This window comes from Rhinolophus sinicus, linkage group LG15, assembly GCF_036562045.2.
Source record: "Rhinolophus sinicus isolate RSC01 linkage group LG15, ASM3656204v1, whole genome shotgun sequence".
Lineage (NCBI taxonomy): Eukaryota > Metazoa > Chordata > Mammalia > Chiroptera > Rhinolophidae > Rhinolophus > Rhinolophus sinicus.
This window is the reverse complement of record NC_133764.1, coordinates 1,714,318-1,734,527: the sequence shown is the minus strand read 5'-3', so window position 1 is coordinate 1,734,527 and position 20,210 is coordinate 1,714,318. Positions and strand designations below refer to the sequence as shown.

Genomic DNA, 20,210 nt, shown 5'->3' with positions numbered 1-20,210 from the left:
GACTCTCCGTTCAGGCCGTTCTTCCCTGCCTGCCGGGCAGACGGAGCAGTGGCTTGTCTCAGCGCGCTCACAAGGCAGTGAGGCTGAGCTCTCCCCTTCCCGAAAGCCTGCCCAGCCCAGCGTCTGCTTCCCCCAGGATGCGCGTGCCCCCCCTGGGATGCAGGGCCATCAGGCCTGTCTGGCCGCTGAGGAACCCCCTGTCCTGGTGCCTGCCTCATCCGGACAGAAATGCCTGCTCTGTGAGTCACCCTGTGCCCGTGACGGGGATTCCACAGTGCTTTCCTCTGAACTGTTCTTTTTTTCTTCTTTCTCAGCCTGACCTGCTGAATTTCAAGAAAGGCTGGCTGACCAAGCAGTACGAAGATGGCCAGGTCAGTGTGCAGAGCTGCTGTGTGGCTTCTGAGGGGTTGGGGAGCAGGTACGAGGCCGAGCTGGCCTTTGCCCCCGCAGGCCTGTGAGCACCGGCTGTCCCCCGCTCCCGCACACCCCCGGTCTCATGGACACGGACTGTGGCCCAGATCCCATCTCCTTGGAGAAGTGGGGGTTCGCAACCCCCAACCCCGTTTGTGCAGTGGGGAGTGCCTGCTGCCAGTGTGACAGATTGCTCTCCTGCGTCCAGCGGGAATCTTGGCTCAGGCTGCAGGGATATCCTCCATCACTAGTTCCCCACCTGCTGATCTTGCCTGAAAGTTCCCTGAGAGCTCGGGCTTCCCAGGCACAGGGAAAGCCTCTGGTTGTAGGGTTGGCTCGTGTTTGCATGCTCGGCAGCCAAGTAGACAGCTGAGGGCGGTAAGTCTGTCAGAAACACCAGCTCAGCTGCGGTCCCAGGAGGGCCAGTGTGGGACATTCTTACCGTCAGACTCCACCAGGAAGTCATTGGCAGCTGGACCTGTCAGCCGCACCTTGACCCTTGTTGGGGCTGGAAGCCTAGACCTCCAAGGAGGCATGAAGAGGAGCTGCGAGCTCATACCGCACGGCCCTTAACCCCGGCCGCCCGTGCTGTCTGCTGCGTCCCGAGCGCTGTGCTGCAATGTGCTCGTCCTCTCTCCTCTGTCAGCCCTCCTGGCCTGGCCTGAAGACGCAGGTCTCCTTCCTTGCTTTTCGCAGTGAAGACTTGGGAAACTGGCTAGTTGGTTTGCTCCTGCTAGCTGTAGATGGGCGTGGCTGGTTACATATTCTTACGTACCGCTGGTTCACCAGCCAGTGACTGTGGCTCGCAGGTGGCCTCCTTAGGATGGAGATGCCGTTTTCACAGCCACCTTTCAGCTCTGAAGGCCCAGCCCCGTCTGCAGCCTCGAGCTGAGACTGACGACTGCAGAGCATGGTTCACTAGCCACACCGCGTGGGCCTGCCTCAGCTCCCCCTGCTGCCTTGTCACTGGGGAACCAGGCTTAAGCACCCTGAGGTCATGCGCACGGCTCCTGCAGCCTGAGCAGAGTCCTTCGTGTGTGTCTGCCACTATGGGAGGGGCCGCCCGGCCTCTGCTTTACCTGTGCTCTGGGAGGCGTCCCCCCACCCCGAGTCTGGCATGGATCACCTTGGAGCAATACGTGTGCTGCATGATAGTTGGGTCTGTCTTTTCCCTTCCGTTTTAGTGGAAGAAACACTGGTTTGTCCTTGCTGATCAAAGCCTGAGGTACTACAGGGATTCGGTGGCTGAGGAGGTAAGTGTCTTGGCTTTTCCCCCATTGTGGAGACCGCTGAGGGGTGCAGGCAGCATCTGGGGGCCCTCCGTCTGTGCAGGGTGTCCGTGTTGCCGTCTCCCAGTCCAGATGGGGGGGGGGGGGGGTCTGAGCACAGGGCAGCTGCTTCCTGCCCAGGGTGTTGGGGGCTTTGGAGGCCCTGCTCTCGGCACCTGGGTGCAGTGCGTGAAGCGGCTCTCCTTTTGTCTGTTCTTTGAAAAACACGGAACGATGTCTTATTTTAAAACTCAGGATGAGCAGTTTTGTTTTTCTGCAAAAGGATTTTGTGGTGAATTGAGACTTAAAGAACTGAGCTAAATCTTGTCCCTTATGTTCTGGACAAGGGTGGGTGTGGCAGAGGAGCTTGGTTGGCCCGGCTGACAGTCCTGATTCCGTGGTGGGGGGTGGGGGGTTCTTAGGTTTAATTACCTACAAAAAATCATCTCTGTGAGCAGTTTAGCACGTCTGTGTAGCTAAGCTTCCCCTTGCAATTCCACTCCAGGAATCCTTCAGATGTACACATAGAAAAAGATCTATGTCCCAGGTTAGGCATTCTGCACCGTTATAATAGCAGGAAATGGAAAAGAGCCTAAATATCTATCATTAGGGGGCAGGTTATATATGTTTGATAGCCCGAACCTGAAATAAAAGTAAGTCCTTTGTGGACTGCAGAAGGGTAGTGGTGTTACAAGGTAGGCACGTGTGCACTAGTGTGGGTGCAGGTGCCTGGTCAGGGCGTACAGGAGCACGCGTGAGTGTGGGCTGCGTGTGCACAGAGCAGCCCTTCTCGGAGGTGGGCTACAGACCCCTGGAGACACTTTCAGGGGGCCAGGATACTGAAAGTTATTGTTATAAAACGAAGATGCTGTTTGCTTTTTTCACTGTATTCACATTTGTACTAATGGCCAAGCAAGTGGTGAGTGAAACTCTTGGTTCCCTAGCCCAGTGACAGGCTGCCACAGATGGCCAGCGGTCACATTCTGCACTGCCACACACTCCCGATGGTAAAGAAAGGGCCTTGATGGAACATTCAGAGTGACTCTTTGTGTCCGTCTTTTTCATATTTTGTGATTTGAAATGGGGAGTTCACTGCCTTGTGGGGAGGCATGTCTGCCCTGTCTGCACTGCCCACTGAACTAGCAGCTTCTCCTGCTGGAGCACCAGCTTACTTGACAGAACTGATGCAAACCCCTCATTCCCTTTGGGTGTTAGCAGACATTTTCTTGAAAATGAACCAAGTGAGCCTATTCCTTCTAGGAAGACAACTGCCAGGATTTGTTGCCAGTGATCCAAGATGAGCTTTTCAGCAAAAATTGGAACCTGGGAAAACTTGTATTCACCATCATGAACTTGACAGCTTCCCTGTATTTGTAGACTCTCCTGACCAAATATGTGATGATGCTAACAAATGTGACGTATCATCTTATATAATAAGACGTGTCAACATCTGGAAGATGTGTATAAGTCACTGTCTTCCAGACGACCAGTACCTAGTGTTACACAGGCATGCAGGGGTAAATGATTCAGTCAGTGGGTAGTGTAAAACCGTGGATTTTAATGGGACCGAGTACAGAAAGTTCCTTGATAGGATTTCAGATTTTACTTTGTAATTAACCTTTAAGGAACTACCACTTAGCAAAGATGTGTAGCCACAGTTATCTGAAAAGACTATTAAAATATGTCTCTCTTTTTTGTTCCAACTCCATATCTCTGAAAGTCCAGACTATCTTCATGATTCAGCCAAAACAATATATCCATCAGACTGAATGCAGAAACAGATATGACAAGCCAGACATTAAAGAGATTTGTAATAATTGGAAACAATACCACTCTTATCACAGATTTTTTAAAATAATATTTTTATTAAAAGATGAAATGGGCTTATTTGTATTCTTAAGTGAGTAAATGTTTAAATTTTTTTTCTGTTTTTTTTTTTAATTTTTTTTATTAGGGAATATTGGGGAACAGTGTATTTTTCCAGGACCCATCGGCTCCAAGTCAAGTTGTTGTTTTCAATCTAGTTGTGGAGGGCGCAGCCCACTGGCCCATGTGGGAATTGAACCGGCGACCTTGTTGTTAAGAGCTCTGCGCTCTAACCAACTGAGCCAACCAGCCGCCCGATGTTTAAATTTTTTTCATTGTAGTTTCTCATATAGCAAATATCACTAGATAAAGCTCACGTAAAAACTCTGGGATCCTCAGTGTTTACGTGTAAAGCAGTTCCGACATTTGCACATTTGAGAACCACCAGCATGGGTATCTCGGGCAGGAGACACATAGGAAAGTGGCAGATGGACGCTTCCGTGGAGTGTAGGGAGGCAGCACCCTCCCTGTCAGGGCACCTGCCCGTGAAGAGTAAGTCCCACCACAGTCATGGGGATTTGTGCGCCTAGCACTGACTTCTGTCCTAACTCTCTTCTTAATTAAATTTATTGGAGTGAGAGTGGTTAATAAAATTATATGGGTTTCAAGAGTACAATTCTGTAACACGCCATTTACATACTACCTTGTGTGTTCACCAACAAAAAAACAAACAGTCCAATTAAAAAATGGGCAGAGGACCTGACCAGAGACTTCTCCCAAGAAGACGTACAAACAGCCAACAGATACATGAAATGATGCTCAACTTCACTAGCTATTGGAGAAATCAAAACCACAGTGAGATATCACCTCACCCCAGTCAGAATGGCTGTCATCAACAAGACAAATAGTAACACGTGTTGGAGAGGCTGTGGAGAAAAAGGAACCCTCATACACTGTTGGTGGGAATGTAAATTGGTGCAGCCACAGTGGAAAACTGTGTGGAAGTTCCTCAAAAAGTATTTCTGTATGTTTTATGGTCTCGTTTCTCTCTGCAGGCAGCTGACTTGGATGGGGAAATTGACTTGTCTACGTGTTATGATGTCACGGAGTATCCTGTCCAGAGAAATTATGGCTTTCAGATACACGTGAGCACAGAGGTGGAGTTTGGAGACCGGCTTGGTACAGAGGTTGGGGCACAGGCTTGAGCAGCTGGGGTGTCTCTAAGATCCTGATTTCCTAGTCCAGGGACACTTGTGAGTAGGCCTGACGTCACGTGCTGGGTCAGCATGCTCTTTCCCAGCAGAGTTGATGCCTTGTCTTATTCCTTCCTCTGTCCTCTGGCACCTGACCCCCACCCCCAATTTGTGATCTGAGCAGAATAGTAGACATTAGCCTCTTTCAAGACTGTTTAGAAGCTTTTTATTATTGAAGGTTCTTTGTTTTTCATGCTGGAGTTTTAGACAGTTGGAAGGATGTGTGGGATGCGGGATAAGAATGAAAGTTGATTTTTTAAATCTCATAGTACTAGGTTTTTATTCACTTACTCTTTCGTTTGTTCATTCAATCTTGAATTTGAAAATTCACGAAAGTCTTTTTCCCCACAATCTTATGAGGGACTCGGATAAGCAAGGTCTTGCCCTTGCCCTTGAAAAGATGACCTTGTTAGATAAAGAGGACAGTTCTCATCGGCCTTGTCATTCAAGTTGGTGGCTTGAGGGCTTCCTGGAGTTAGCCAAGCTCAAGGTTAGGGCGGGGTCCCCTGACTGCCACATCTGCCCTCACTCTGACACCAAAACTATCCTCAAGCTCAAGAATTAGCCACAGCGAGTCACAGAGCACAGGGAAGCACCATACTTACAGTTGTGGTTTACTGTAGCAGGATATAAATCAGAACCGGCCAGAGGAAGAGATGCCTGGAGAATCACCTGAGAGGGTCCTAAGTATAAACTTCCGTGTCCTCAGGGACATGTTACCTTCCCAGTGTCGCTGTGTGGTGGTACAGAGCTTCCGACCCAGGAGGCTTGGCCAAGCCCAGTGTCCAGAATTTTCATTGAGGTTTCATAACTGTCATGACGATTGAATCATGTCCATGTGTTCAAACACAATCTCCAGCCCCCCTCCCACCCCAGCCCGCCCACTTCATGGCTGGCCTTTCGTGGCCAGCCCCCACCCTGAATAACAAGGTTTCAGAGGTTACTTCCCATGAGCCGAGACAAAGACCAGACCGCTTTTTGGGCAAAGCTAATTATTTCCTCACAAGGCCTCGTGAGTGTGTGATGTAGAGAACCCCTGACAGCCAGGCTGGGCCCCAGGACTTGGCTGCTCGCAGAGGGCTAGAACCCCAGTCGGGTCACCTTACACAGGGTCTTCCCTTCAGCTCTTTGGGCCCAGAGACTCAGCAGTGTCACTGGACGCAGAGTAGACCAGGCACACTGACATTGACTCGTGCTAACGAAACTTAGAGGAGAATGAGGTTCAGACTCAAAACCCAGCACGTTCATCATAAGGAGAAATGCAGCTGCCAGCCCACTGGGCTGCTGCTCACGGCATTTGCTCTCTGTGGGGGGCCACGTCAGAGCTGGAGGTGGCACAGATGGCCTGGTGCCAAGCCCAGGGCGTGAGTTGCAGGACCTCAGGCTGCCCCGCTGTGATGCTCTCCTGCCCTGGTCCCTGCAGGGGGAACAGACATGCTCAGCGAGGTCACTTAGAGCCTCCTCGTTATCTCCCCCGTCAGTCTGAGCCTCTCCACTTGACCCTGGGGCAGGGAGCTCCTCCGCAGTCCTGCTGCTTGTCCAGCAGGGGTGTAGGGCGGGTCCTGCAGGGATCTCAACCCAGGGAGCTGTTGGGTCTTGACAGACAAGGCTGGAGGAGTGAGTGTGCAGTGTCCCCAGCCCAGCCACCATATCTAGTGGCACCTATGAAGGAGCTGAGTGCAGAAGCCAGGCAGTGGCAGCACCGTGGGAACCCTGAGGGCCGGGTGAAAGTCGGTCTTGTCCTGAGGTTGTGGAAAGCACTGGAACGTGCTGGAAGACACGAGGAGGTTGTACGTTAGTAAGACACATCCTGCAGGGCAGGCAGGCGGTGAGAAAGGTGAAGGGGAGGCAGGCGGCCAGGCAGCGGGTACAGTGGTGGCGGGCAGCAAAGAGCGGCTGAGGCGCTGTGGATGAAGCGTGCGTGGGCCACGGCTCTGGCCCGGTGAGAGCAGGCAGGCGTGAGGTCTTGTGCTGCAGAGCGTGGCGGGCTTTGCGCAGAAGTCGTGCAGCAGAGGTGACATCACAGGAAGAGTAGAGCCTCTGGAATTCTGGCTGATGGTGTGTTTGGGGCTGTGGTGGGCTCTCTAAGATCGTTAGGCAGCTACGAGTGTGGATCTACAGTTGGGAAAGCGGCTGGAAGTGGGAGGTGAGGTCATGGAGAGAGAATGTGGAGATCGCTGAGGTCAGCTGAAAACACACGCAGTCTGGGAGGAGAGAAGGCAGAGGTCCCGCCATGAGTGTGAGCGGGTCTTGGGGCACAAGGGGCCTGCACTTGCAGGGAGCTCGGAGGCCATGCCCCCACCCTAGGTGCACAGCAAGGGAAAACCCAAGGAGCCGTGGGCCGGGGCTATCTGATTGGGGCTGGTGGTGGCCAAGTCCGAGCTGTGCTGTGCCGCCCCTGTGCCGGCACCCGGGCTCTCATGTTTTGGGCCTGACCCCACCAGTACCCATCCCAGAACCATCTTTGCTGGTATCTCAGGGGTTTGTTTATGAGTAGCCTGAGCACCGTAAAGAATAGGACTGACACCCTCCCTTCTGTGAGAGTGGAGCCCATAGGTGCAGAAGCAGGGAAATGGACCCCATGAAAACCGCCACCCGCGTTTCCCTGCCCTTCTCAGCTGGTGCTGAGCAGGGCCTTGGGGGTGAAGGGACCATGGCCCAGAGTCCAGCCTTTACTCCCCACCCTCGCTGGCCATCTGGCTCCCCACCCCTCATGTCTGTGCGTGCCCCCCCACTGCACACGTGCTCCTCTGATACCCCACTAGCTCACCCGAGTAGGGTGTCTAGGGATTGCCCTAGAAGTGCTCCCCTTCCTCCTCTCTGTCACCTCCACCACTGCCTTAATTCTAGTCACCTGGACGACTGCCAAGCTGCCCAGCAGGCGTCCCGCCGCCGCCTCAGCCTGTCACACGCAGGTCCCAGCCCGCCTGGCCTGCCCTGTGCCTGCCACTGTCCTCCCCCTGTGCATCGGATGAGCGTGCCGTGGCACTGGGCCTGGGCACGCACTGTTCCCCCCCGCCGGGGACATGCACCCCTTCTCCATCCACCTGCCAGCCCTTCTCACCTCGCAGGGCCCAGCTCAGCCCCATGTGCTGTGGGCACTTCCTTTCCCACTGCTTTGTTCTCCCTTCTGCCCCAGTCTGTGCGTTCTGTCCAGTGCAGGACGAGTCACCCTTGTCAAGCCACAGCGTGCTTGCTGGGTCCGACAGGGCCGTTCCCCAGGCAGCACTGCCATGAAAGCAAATCAGTGTCCACAGCTCTGCTCTTTCTTTGGCTCTCCTTGTCCCAAGGGGGCGTACATTGTGCTCCTAAGCTGGCCGCAGTCCTCCCTGTGGACTTCCTTTGGGGGTGGGGAGGGGACCGTGGTCCCTGATAACGCCTTATTTTTTGTGTAGACGAAGGAGGGCGAGTTCACCCTCTCTGCCATGACATCGGGAATCCGGCGGAATTGGATCCAGACCATCATGAAGCACGTCCACCCAAGCTCTGCCCCGGATGTGACGAGGTAAAGCAGTTGGTGCCCGAGGGAGCCGCCTTCCCCAGTGGCCTGGGCCTCATCCTTTACAGGCCCTCTGGGACCTGACCTCTGCGCCTGGCCCGCACAGCCGTCCTCTCCTTTCTCCCACCACTGGCGCGGCTCTGCTCATTGTCCTTTTGACTTCCTGGTTTTCTGCCTTAGGTTGCCTTTCTCCTTAAAGCCTGGTGGGGGAGCCACTGTCAGAGCTGAGCTAGTGGGAGGAGCTCCCTGAGTGGGCGGCCCCGGGCCTCACTGGCACTGTGCTTGGCAGGGTGGGGGCCGCCCTGGAGGCCCTTCCCAGGCCACCATGGCATTTCTTTCCACCTCACTCTGACAGCTGTTGGATTTCTGCAACCAGGAAAAGTCCTGAAACGCATGGTACTGGAGCCTAAGTTGAAAAACTGTTTTCCCCCATGTTCACACTGTGGTTCGTGGGTCCATGATTCACTGCATGCCCTCCGCCTCCAGCCCTGAACGTTAGAAACCTGCTGGTTTTCCTTTAGAAGAGAGGACACAGTTCCGGTGTGTGGCGCTGGTTCTGGGAATGCCCAGACTTGGCTGCCCTCGCCTCAGGCTTCAGAGCCTTCGCCTGTGCCACGGGCCTCACTGAAGACCCTTCAAGACACGTAGTCTGACTTCTCAAGTGTATTCTTCACTGCAGGTCACGTCGGGTCAGCCCTCTTGCCCAGTGTTGCATCTTGGCAGCCGTGGGCACCTCGTCTCCTTCCTAGTGACACTGCATCTCTGTGAGCAAGGAGGAAGGAAAGGAACCCGAAAGAACGTTTCTTTCCTTCTTTCCTGTGTTTATGGGCATCATTTGTTCATTGCTTCATTTATTAAGCTACCAGTTGGCTGTTCCTGAGTTAGTAAGACCAGGAGGTGGTGACCGGGACACGCTCTTGGGTGTCCTGTTAGCACAGATGGCTTGTTCATTAGTGGGGGGCCTCCTGTGTGCATAGATGCAGGAGGTGCTCCTGCCCCCGTGGGGCTGTGTCCCACGGCGTCCTCAGCGGCTGCCCCCCACCACTCACTGCCCCTGTCAGGAGCAGAGGCCAAAGCCTTACGAGCCCGACACTTTCTGAGCACTTGAGGGTGCCCCACAGGAAACAGGAAAGACGCTTTGGGCTTCTTTCTGAGGCTGCTGCGTGGCCTCCGGGAGGCGGGGTAGCACGGACAGTGGACGTGCAAGGGCCAGGTGGCCTCCAGGCCTGTCCTGGCCACTGGCACCGACCTGCCCACCATGTCCCAGCCAGACCTGGCCATTCAACTGGGACCTGGCCCTGTGCATCGGGTTGAGGATTCGGCTGGGGGAAGTCAGCTTTGGGCTGTCTCAGGGCAGGCGTGTGGCTTTGCCCTCAGAACAAGTGCAAAGGACACACTCGGGCACACTTGTGTGCCCACCTGGCTCAGGAGTGGCCCCTCCCAGGCTGGCATGCATACTTCCCTTCCGTGCTCAGGTGTCGGCTCTGTGCAGGGACCGTGGGCTCCCAGGGACCAGGCATTTTGTCTCTATAGGGAGGTTGACATAACAGTTGTCTTTTTCATTAGAATTTTTCAGAATTAGTGGAGTAATTTGTTTCCAGCCTTTGTGCTTATTCGATGTGGGCTTTTATAGTTTAAGGAAAATACAGACATTTTAGTGCTACAAGGCTAAGTCCCAAGAACATGTTAGAAACAGAGGCAAACGTCAGAGGTGCCAGGTCAGGGCCGGCTCTGTAGGCCCCTTGAGTCTGAGGGGAGTTATAGGGGCTTCCTCGTGAGAGGCTGCAGGGGTCCCAGGAGGAGACTGGTGGGTCCTGCGTGGCTGCTGACCCCGCTTTCCGTGTTTGTAAGCCGGATCCAGCTCTCAGTTCAGTGGCATCGCAAGTTCCGTTCTGGAGAAGTTTTATTCAAATGCACATGTGGTCTCAAATGGAAACTGCAGGGCCTACCGTCGGAAAGCACTTTGCTTTTTACTAGTTAGCTGCCGGGACAGGTGGCCCCAGGGGCTGATGGCAAAGCTGTTCTGTTTTCCTTGGGTGTCTCTCTCTGGGTCCTTTCTCTTGGGTCCCCATTTAAACACAGGAGCTACCTGGAGCGCCCTGCTGGCCTTCGCAAACCCAGGGCTTCCTCCTCTGCTGGGGGCGCTGTGCTTGTGTGGGACCAGAGGTCACTGCTTTGGCTCCAGGTCTCGGGCTTATCCAGAGCGCCTGGGGACCCTGCTCACACTGCCACGACTGATGCCCCGCCCCACCCCTGCCCAGGTGGGGTCCTCTTCAGGAATCTTTGCTTTGGGGCAAATTGGGAAAAGGCGTGTACTCACTGTTGGGCTGGCAGAAGTACCCTTGAGTGTCCTGCTCTCCACCTGTCAAGTGGGCCACTGCATGGGGTGGGCTCGTGGGTGCCACCTGGGCCATCCATCTCACTTCTCCACAGGTGGTCTGGGGCATGTCACTCTGATTCATTGATCACACCAGCCACCAGGGTCGTTTTCTTAAAACACAGACCTTGTTACTTCCCTGCTTATTAAAAAACCTTTGATCCCTTCAAGGACGCGACCGGTCTCATTTATTCTGTCCCCCCTGCCCAGTACACGCATGCCTCGGGGGTTGGCCGCCTTCATGGAGGCTTTGGATGGTGGCCGCGCCCAGTGCAGCTTGACTGGCCCTCAGCCTGGGCTCTCAGTGGGGTGGGGGCTCCCTGTGCTGCACCATCCTGGTCACCGGGACATCATGACGCTTCCCCGTAGCATCTCTTCAGTAAGAGGACTTTCCTAATATCATCCTGCTGGAAACCTCTAGGCCATCTGTGGCTCTTTCTCTCCCGTCCCCACTCAGAACCTGGTTTGGGTTCTCCAAGGAAAGGACAGCAGAGTGTCCTTTCTTCCCACGTCCTAAGGGAGCTGCAGCAGAGGTAGAAGAGAATGTGGGAAAGCAGTGGGGCTGGGGCCTCTGCGGGCGTGAGTGCATGTCACCAGGAGCCACACCTGACGCTGTTTGCCCCCTACCCCCAGCTCGCTGCCGGAGGAGAAGAACCGCAGCAGCTCCTTTGAGACCTGCCTGAGGCCAAGCGAGAAGCAAGAGGCGGAGCTCGGGGAGCCGGACCCCGAGCAGAAGAGGAGCCGGGCCAGGGAGAGAAGGCGGGAGGGACGCTCCAAGACGTTTGACTGGGCTGAGTTCCGCCCCCTGCAGCAGGCCCTGGCTCAGGAGAGGGCCAGCACGGCAGGCTCCCCGGACACCCGCCCTGAAGGGGAGCCGGGGGAGCTGGAGCGCGAGCGTGCACGCAGGCGGGAGGAGCGCCGCAAGCGCTTCGGGGTGCTCGACGCTGTGGACGGCCCAGGCGCCGAGGACGCCGCCCTGCGCATGGAGGTCGACCGGAGCCCGGGGCTGCCCACGACCCCCGACCTCAAGGCACAGAACGTCCACGTGGAAATCGAGCAGCGGTGGCATCAGGTGGAGACCACCCCTCTCCGGGAAGAAAAGCAGGTGCCCATCGCCCCCCTGCACCTGTCCTCCGAGGACGGAAGTGACCGGCTGTCCACTCATGAGCTGACCTCGCTGCTGGAGAAGGAGGTGATGGCCGCGGCGGTCGGGGCCGACGGACGGGTGGGTTCCATGCAGCAGCCTTGCCTGAGCGGTTCAGCTCACGACACGGAGCCGTGGTCCCTCCCCTCAGGGTCTGGCAGACAGAGAAGGTCTTTAGAGTACAGGGCAGGCACTGAAAGATGAAGGGAGCCAGCTTATGCAGGGAGGCAGGAAGGGGGCGCCAGGCCTTTCCAGAGGGACGGAGGAGTTGGCCGAGTGGCAGGCAGGGCACTGCCATTAGAGCCAGGGGTGGCCAGAGAAAAGGCTAGGGGCGGTGCGGGGCCCAGGTGGGGGCCTTATTGACCCTGTTTCCAGCATGCACTTAGGGATGGTAGGTGGGGGAGGGACTGAGCAGTTAGGCTCCGAGCTGTACGAGGCACCTCTGGGTGGAACACGCCAGAGCTGGAGGCAGAGATGAGTCCCGATGCTTTTGCAGCAGCCTGGTGACTGAGGGGGGGTGCCAGGCAGGCGGCCGGAGGCAGGCAGCTTCTAAATATCCCGGATGTAAAACAGGCCTTGAGTGGGTGAATAGGACCCATCTCATTCAGCACCAGCTGAGCTGCGGAGCCTTTTTCCAGTGTGTGCCCCACGGCATCCGGACGCAGAGATGGATAAGCCAGCCCGGTGTGTAGCCTAATGTGTTCCTTCGTGAACATGTATCCAGAAACCAAATCTTGGGAACAACAGTGGATTTATATGTCTGAACAGAGAGTTCAGTGGCCAAGGAGGTACAGCGTTAGTTTCATGTTTCAAATGTATTCTTTGACAAAAGTAGCTTATTTTAAGATTTGTCACTTTGGTCTGCCTTCACCTCTCATCTTTTTCCTACTTTATCAAATTCATGAGGCCAACATTTATCACCAGCCTGAACACTTCAATTTTTTTTTCCATTTTATATGTCTATTAGTAAGATAATAAAGGCAAGATGCAATAATATAACAGTTCAAACTCGCATTGCTCTAAACCCAAAATGGACCTGCTGGCCAGCAGGTCACACGCTGCTCCATAAATTTGTTTTAAACAGCGGTGTCTGAAAGTCAAGGGTCTCAGCGCAGCCTGGCAGTGCCCGCTCCCTCGCGGTGGCCCAGCATCCAGTAGGCAGCTAGGGAATGTTTGGGGAAGAGGTGGGTGGATGGATAACAGAATTCAAAGCCATTGAAAGCAAGAAGAGTGTGAAGTAGCTTGCTTGCTTTTCACATCTTGTGGAACCCTTTTTGCAAACAGTTTTATGCGGAATCCATTGTATAAAAGGAGTTGTTGGCAGTGGCAGCCCTGGCCTGTTTGACCCCCCCTGAGGAAACCGGAAGCCCCAGCAGGGTCTTTGTGATGCAGGCACAAGCCTTACTTCCTGGGGGCGGATGTGTGTTGGAAGCTTACAGGCGTGGCAGTTACGTGGGTGTCAAGGATAACGAGCCTGCTGGGCTACTTACGGCTGGAGCTGGAGCCCTTAGTCCCACGCGCTGCAAGTAAGAGCAGATCAGCGCATCCCTGACCTGTGGGCCTGTGTGCTCAGCCCCCCGGCACCGGAAATGCCCCGTGCGCCTCTGCTGTGCTGCTGCTTCTGTATGTCACCATCATTTTGATTAGAAATGGATGTCTTTTTGCCCACAGTTGGAGCAGAGCCAGAAGGAGGCCTCCGACCTTCTGGAGCAGAACCGGCTCCTGCAGGACCAGCTGAGGGTGGCTCTGGGCCGGGAGCAGAGTGCCCGGGAGGGCTACGTGCTGCAGGTAGGGCTGCGGGTGTGCCTCGGCCCTCGAGGTGCACCAGGGGCTTCAGCGTGAGGGGCGCACACTGCCTGGGAGTGTGCGGAGCTGTGAGCAGGGCCGCCTGGCCCACACCGCGCCTGGACTCTCTCTTCTCAGTGCACTGGGCCGTGTGTGTTTCTCCTCCTACTGTCAGGTTCTGGGCAGTCGGCCGCAACGTCTACATCTAAGGCTTTTTCTTTGTTAATGAAATAATTTTGGTGGTCTATCCTTTTGGCTGTCAGAGTCACCCAATTCCCGAGTATATGTATTATAAATACCACATATCTGCGTGCTATTTCTAATGTTTTCACGAAAGCAGTATTAGGCCTGTCTTACAGATTGAAGAAGTTGAATGACAGAGCCAGCCAGATGCCTCCTTACAACCAAGTTATTGGCAGAGCTGGCACTGGATCCCCCGCCCGTCTGTCTGTGCCACACCTACCGGGCAGACCGGGGCTATTACACTAGCCTAGGGGCCCCACTTCTTTCTTTCTACCTAGACTGAAGTTTCGAGGGGAAAACATGGCCACCCTGCCCTCAGTCAACCCAGCCAGCCCGAGAAGGCGATAGGAGGAGGGTCACAGCCTGGGTCCTGAGCTGAGCCCAAACCCACTGTCCACTGCCAGAGGGCTCGTGCCAGAGTCCTGGCCGGCAGGCACATTCACAGCGCAGTGGGCACTGCTGAGGGTGTCTGGCTGGACGGGGTGGGCTGGCTCTCCTGCAGCTCTCCGGGCCCCGCTCTGGGAGTTCTCGTACAAAACAACACACTCCTGCCCCAGGGAGCGGACTGCTGGGCAGGAGCGGTGACTGACGGATGCGTGCCGGGTGGTGGGACAGAGCTCTCTGCCGAGGCTGAGGACCTGGCGTTCGAGTCAGGATCCTGGGTCCAGTGCAGGCCCAGCCCCTGCAGCAGAGCTGGTGCCCCTTTGCCACAGCGTCAGCCTCTCCTTGCCTGAGCAGACTTAGACCTTGTCCCCGAGGGCCCTTCCCGCTCTCACTGACCCTGACTGAAGAGCTGCTGTCGGCATTTCCCCGAGCGCCACGCCTTGGCCGTCTCAGCCCACGTCACCCCGGGTCGCGTGGAGCTCCTTGGGCAGTCTGCCTTCTTGCCTCACTTCATACCCTCCACACTGTGTCGCATGCTCCCTCTGCCTTCTCTTTCTCTCCCATTTCTCTTTTCCCCCAACTTTGACTGTGGCCATCGGCACCCCCAGTGCCCTGCACCCTCTTCTCCAGCCCCTTCAGTCCTGTTACTACCAGGCCCAGTTCAGTTCACGCTCAGCACCGGGAACTAACTGGTGATGATTGGCTGCCCTTTCTTACACGTCTCACTCGGGGCTTTCTGGTTCATTCGTACAGACCTTCCAGGCTTGGGGAGCATCTTTTTTAAATCTGGGTTGGGGCCACATAATACACGAATTCGCCCCACATCAGGTGGTAAAGATAGTCGCAGCAGATTTTGCACATTGCTAACCTGAGAACCTACCTGTGTCTAACTTGGATGATGCATGAGCCTGCACCCAAGCCCCTGTCAGTCAGCACTGGGAGGACCAGCCTCGGGACCTAATACCAGGGTGCTGTCGCCTCCCTTTGCGCTTTGGGATTGCTTCTAATCAGAGTCAGTGGGACTTGGGGGCGGGGGGGGGGGCCCTGCGCTAACTGCCGGGAGGTGGAGCTTGCGTGGTTTGGATGTGCCGTGGAGTGGAACTTAATAACAACGTAACTGAGTGTCACATCTGTGGCTTCCCCACCAGCAGACTAAGGGGGCCACAGGCAGGCCAAATTCTTAGGCGGGGCTGTTCTCACTCGTGTTTGTGTTCTTGTTTCCCCTTCATCATTAGTTCTTCTGTCTGTCCTGCATGCCTTTCCACTTGGGGAGTTTTGTTTCATTTGTGTTTTGTTTGTTTTTTGCATGCTTCACTTTCTGATTTTGAATTTCGTAAAGGTTTGTTTGTTTTGTTGATGATCATATTTTGCTCCATGGTTTCCGTTTTCCCCTTGTTTTGTCTTCTTGCAGGTAGAGATTAGTTTTTCCTGTTACTGTAGAGGACGGGCTCCACTTTCCAAAGGACAATGTGTGGCTGTCACCTTGCTGACATCCCGAGCTGTTGCCTCCCTTCCTTCTCTCGCTAGCCTAGAAGGAAGTGACATCATCCGTACCCTTCGTCCTGTGCTTCTTTAGGGTTATCATCTAGAGCCGTGGACCTTTTGTTTTGCAAAACAAACAGACGCCTGTGTTCTGCCCCCCTGTCCTCCTTCCTGCCCGTCTGTTGTCCTTCAATCTTGTTTGCTTACCCGTGTGTTCCATTGTTCAATTTCGTTTGGTTTATTTCTCCTAGAAGCTATTCAGTTAGAGCTATTTTGATGTTATTGTCCATGTTTTCTGTTTACCTGGAAGCAGCACTTACCAAAAAAATTCAGATGATTTGTTGGATTTTTTTTTTTTTAATGAAAAAAGTAATTGTGCAAAGGATGAAAGGCAAACCCACCAAGGAGCTTTTCTGTGGTTGACCCTGGCCAGAGGTGTGACACTCAGAACTGGGAAGCCCGAGTGTTACTAACCAGTGTTTAATCGGTTTTTTTAAGACTGAAGTGGCCTCCTCCCCATCCGGTGCCTGGCAGAGGCTCCACAGAGTCAACCAAGACCTGCAAAGGAAGCTGGAGGCCCAGTGCCGGCGCCAGGGGCTGAGCACACAGCAGACGCAGGCCCTGAAGCGCAGCTACGGGGAGGCCAAGGACGCAGTCCGGCAGCATGAGGCCGAGATCCACAGCCTCCAGGCCAGGCTCAGCACCGCCGCCGCTGAGCTCACTATCAAGGAACAGGCGCTGGCCAAGCTCAAGGGTGACCTAAAGATGGAGAAGGACAAGGTCCGGGAGCAGCTGGAGGAGTGGCAGCACAGTGAGGCCACGCTGAGCGGGCAGCTGCAGGCCAGCGAGCAGAAGCTGAAGAGCGCGGAGGCCCTGCTGCTGGAGAAGACACAGGAGCTGCGGGACCTGGAGATGCAGCAGGCCCTGCAGCGGGACCGGCAGAAGGAGGTGCAGAGGCTGCAGGAGCGCATCGCGGACCTCAGCCAGCAGCTCAGTGCCAGCGAGCAGGCCCAGAGGCTGATGGAGGAGAAGCTGCAGAGGAACTACGAGCTGCTGCTTGAGAGCTGCGAGAAGGAGAAGCAGGTGTTGCTGCAGAACCTGAAGGAGGTGGAAGACAAGGCCAGTGCCTACGAGGACCAGCTCCAGGACCACGAGCAGCGGATGGAGGTCCTGCAGAGGGAGAAGCTGAGCGCCAAGTTCGAGGGCAGTGAGGCAGTGCACCAGCTGGAGGAGCAGCTGGAGATGAAGGAGGCCAGCATCCAGAAGCTGGCGGAGCACGTCCAGAGCCTCCGGGACGAGCGGGACGCCATCAGGCAGCGCTTTCAGGAGCTGATGGGGCGCGTGGCTGTGTCCGATGGGGACGTCACCGAGCTCCAAGAGAAGCTGAGGGGACGAGAGGCGGACTACCAGAGCCTGGAGCACTCGTACAGGGCGGTGGCCGGCCAGCTGCAGGGCATGCACACGCTGCTGAGGGAGAAGGAGGAGGAGCTGCAGCACATCAAGCAAATGCACGAGAAAGTTCTGGAAAAGAAAGAGCAGGACCTCAACGAGGCTTTGGTTAAAATGGTGGCCCTGGGGAGCAGCTTGGAGGAGACAGAAATAAAACTCCAGGCAAAGGAAGAGATTTTAAGGAAATTTGTAAAGGCGTCTTCAGAGGAGGTGGCAGAGCCACGGAGCCCCCCCGAAGAAGCAGAGGAGGACGGGGTTCCACAGTCGGGCCCGCAGCTCCAAGTTGCTGGCGCGCCCCCGGGCCTCCCACAACTGAGGCTCGAGGATGAGGACCCAGGGGCTGCCCTTGGGGAGGAATGTGGGGACAGCAGCCCCAGGAGAGAAGCGAGCTTGGTGCCCTCGAGGTTGGAAGTGCCTGACACAGAGGGGCACCCGCAAACTGCAGCAAAACCCGAGCCAGGGGTGCCCAGCATTAAAAGGCAGAGAATCCGGTTCTCCACAATCCAGTGCCAGAAGTATACCCACCCCGACGGGTCTGAGAAGACCTGGACCAGCAGTACGTCTTCCGACACCAGTCAGGACCGGTCACCCTCAGAGGAAAGTATGTCGTCAGAGGCCACCCCCAGCTCTCTCCCTGCAACCAGTGACTCGGACACCTACCTCTCCATAATACACTCCCTGGAGACCAAGCTCTACATCACAGAGGAGAAGCTCAAAGATGTGACGGTGAAGCTAGAGAGCCAGCAGGGCCAGAGCCAGGAGGCCCTGCTCGCGCTGCACCAGCAGTGGGCCAGCACGGAGGCGCGGCTCCGCGAGCAGCTCCGCACCAGCCTGCTCCAGGTCCGAGCGCTGGCCTCCCAGCTGGATCAGGAAAGACAGGCCAGGGTGAAGATAGTGGAAAACCACGTTGGGGAGCTTGGCAATTTCCAGGTCAAAAACAGTCAGGCCTTGGCTTGCTTAGAAAACTGCCAAGAGCAGCTACGATCTCTGCCGCGGGCTGGCCAGGAAGCAACACAGGACGTAGGAGCGAGCCCCCTGGCCAGCGTGGAAAGTGCACTGGTCAGCGCCATCCAGGCCCTGCGGCACTGGCCACGCCCTGCAGACGCCGGGGCCCAGGCTCCGCTAGAGGAAGGCAGTGCCTCGGAGACAGGGAAGGCAGCTTTGCAGCAGCCACCTCACCAGCCTGAACTGACCGAGCAGGAGCAGCTGAAGCTCCTTTCTGATCAAATAGCTTTGGAAGCCTCTCTGATAAACCAAATAGCAGACTCTTTAAAAAACACAACGTCAGATATCTCACGCATTCTCCACGATATTTCTCAGTCAGCTAAGATGCCCCTGGAGTCTGGAAGTGCCGCAGTCTGTCCTGGGGCCCCAGCAGACACCTGGGCCAAGAAGGTGCTGGTGGATGGCGAATTCTGGAGCCAGGTTGAGTGTCTGAGCGAGCACCTGGGGACACTGGGAAGAGAGGTAGCCAGCACATCAGGAGGGGGGCAGCAGAGCGTCCCCCAGGCCTTGGTCCCCGCCCTGGCAGACGCCACATGGGTCAGGGCAGAACTCAGCTTCGCCGTGCAGTCCGTGAGGGAGTCGTTTCACCGTCGGTTGCAGAGCATCCAGGAGACACTCCGGGGGACCCAGACAGCCCTGCAACAGCACAAGCATGTGTTGGGGGAGATCCTGGGAGCCTACCACACCCCCAACTTTGAGAGAGTGATGCAGCAGGTCTCGGAAGCCCTCAAGCTTCCAACAGGCATTGCAGACAGTGTACAGGCGTCCTGGGACTTGAGTCCATTAGAAGAACTGAGTCATCAAGACGTAGCCGGCTCCCAGGAGCCGACCCGTTTGTCTGACCGGAGCTCTGGAGCCCTCGTTGCTATTCAGGAAGAACTTGCCCTACAGCTTAAAGATAAGGCCAGCCTCTTAGGGGAGATATCTGCCGCTTTAACCTCGCTGCCCCCTGTGGAGTCGGTAAGAGATTGTCAGAAGCTTCTCCAGGCATCCCAGAGTCTCTCGTACAACACCTGTTTGGGAGGCCTCGGTCAGTATTCTTCACTGTTAGTCAAAGATGCAATTATTCAGGCTCAGGTGTGTTACGCGGCGTGCAGAATCCGGCTGGAGTATGCAAAGGAGCTGCAGAGCTACAAGGCGTCCTGGCAGGGCAGGGGGCCCTTCTGCCAGGAGCACACACAAGCCGTGGGGGCCCTCAGGGAGCAGTACGAGGAGCTTCTCCGGAAGCAGAAGAGCGAGTACCTGGAAGTGATCGCCATCATCGAGAGGGAAAATGCAGAGCTCAAGGCCAAGGTCACCCAGCTAAACCATCAGCAGAGGTACCTGGAAGAGGTGGAAAGCAAGCACAGCGAGAGCATGAGCGCCCTGCAGGGCAGGTACGAGGAGGAGATGAGGTGTGTGGTGGAGCAGCTGAACCGAGCGGAGAACACGCTGCAGGCGGAGCACAGCAGGGTCCTCAGCCAGCTGGACGCCTCGGTGCGCGACCGGCGGGACATGGAGCGGCACCACGTGGAGCAGATGCAGAGCCTGGAGGACAAGTTCCAGCTCAAAGTCAAGGAGCTGCAGACAATCCACGAGGAAGAGCTGAGGACGTTGCAGGAGCACTATTCCCAGAACATGCAGTGCCTGCAGGAGACCCTCCTCCACTACCAGAGGCAGCACCCCGAAACCCTGCGGGCCCCCAGCCCCCCAGGCAGCCGCCCCCAGCCCCCCTCGTCCAGCTGGCCAGCCAGCCAGCCCACAGGTGCTGTGCACGCGGCCGAGGGGGAGGCCGACTCCATGTCGGGGCTGAGAGAGCGCATCCAGGAGCTCGAGGCGCAGATGGACGTGATGCGGGAGGAGCTGGAGCACAGAGATCTGGAGGGCGACGCAGCCGCTCTGCGCGACAAGTACCAGCAAGACTTTGAGAACCTTAAGGTTTTGAAGCGTTGTTTCATTTGCAAAGCAGTCGAGGGGCAGGCACTTTCCTGCTTGTTGGGGGTGTCTAGTGCACCGGACGCTTGGGGTGGAGCTGGGAGACGGTTCTTGGCTCTGGATTACTGTATAAGCAGAATTGAGGCGACCTTCTGTTTCTCCCTCATCTCCTCGCTGGCCGTGGTGTGGC

The 20,210-nt window shown here is 56.0% G+C and overlaps 1 protein-coding gene across 11 annotated transcripts in view; it reads left to right on the top strand.

Moving 5' to 3' along the window:
* Positions 1-20,210, top strand: part of MPRIP (myosin phosphatase Rho interacting protein) — a 133,506-nt gene that overhangs the window by 93,927 nt on the left and 19,369 nt on the right. For 7 of the 11 annotated variants that reach the window (XM_074320837.1, XM_074320834.1, XM_074320835.1 and 4 more), the window contains 7 exons: positions 315-371; positions 1,596-1,664; positions 4,541-4,672; positions 8,134-8,243; positions 11,248-11,839; positions 13,430-13,546; positions 16,151-20,023. In XM_074320837.1, the coding sequence (XP_074176938.1) occupies positions 315-371; positions 1,596-1,664; positions 4,541-4,672; positions 8,134-8,243; positions 11,248-11,839; positions 13,430-13,546; positions 16,151-20,023 (4,950 nt within the window). The remainder of the gene's footprint in view (positions 1-314; positions 372-1,595; positions 1,665-4,540; positions 4,673-8,133; positions 8,244-11,247; positions 11,840-13,429; positions 13,547-16,150; positions 20,024-20,210) is intronic. The other 4 variants (XM_074320841.1, XM_019715956.2, XM_019715960.2 and 1 more) reach the window with 2 other exon arrangements.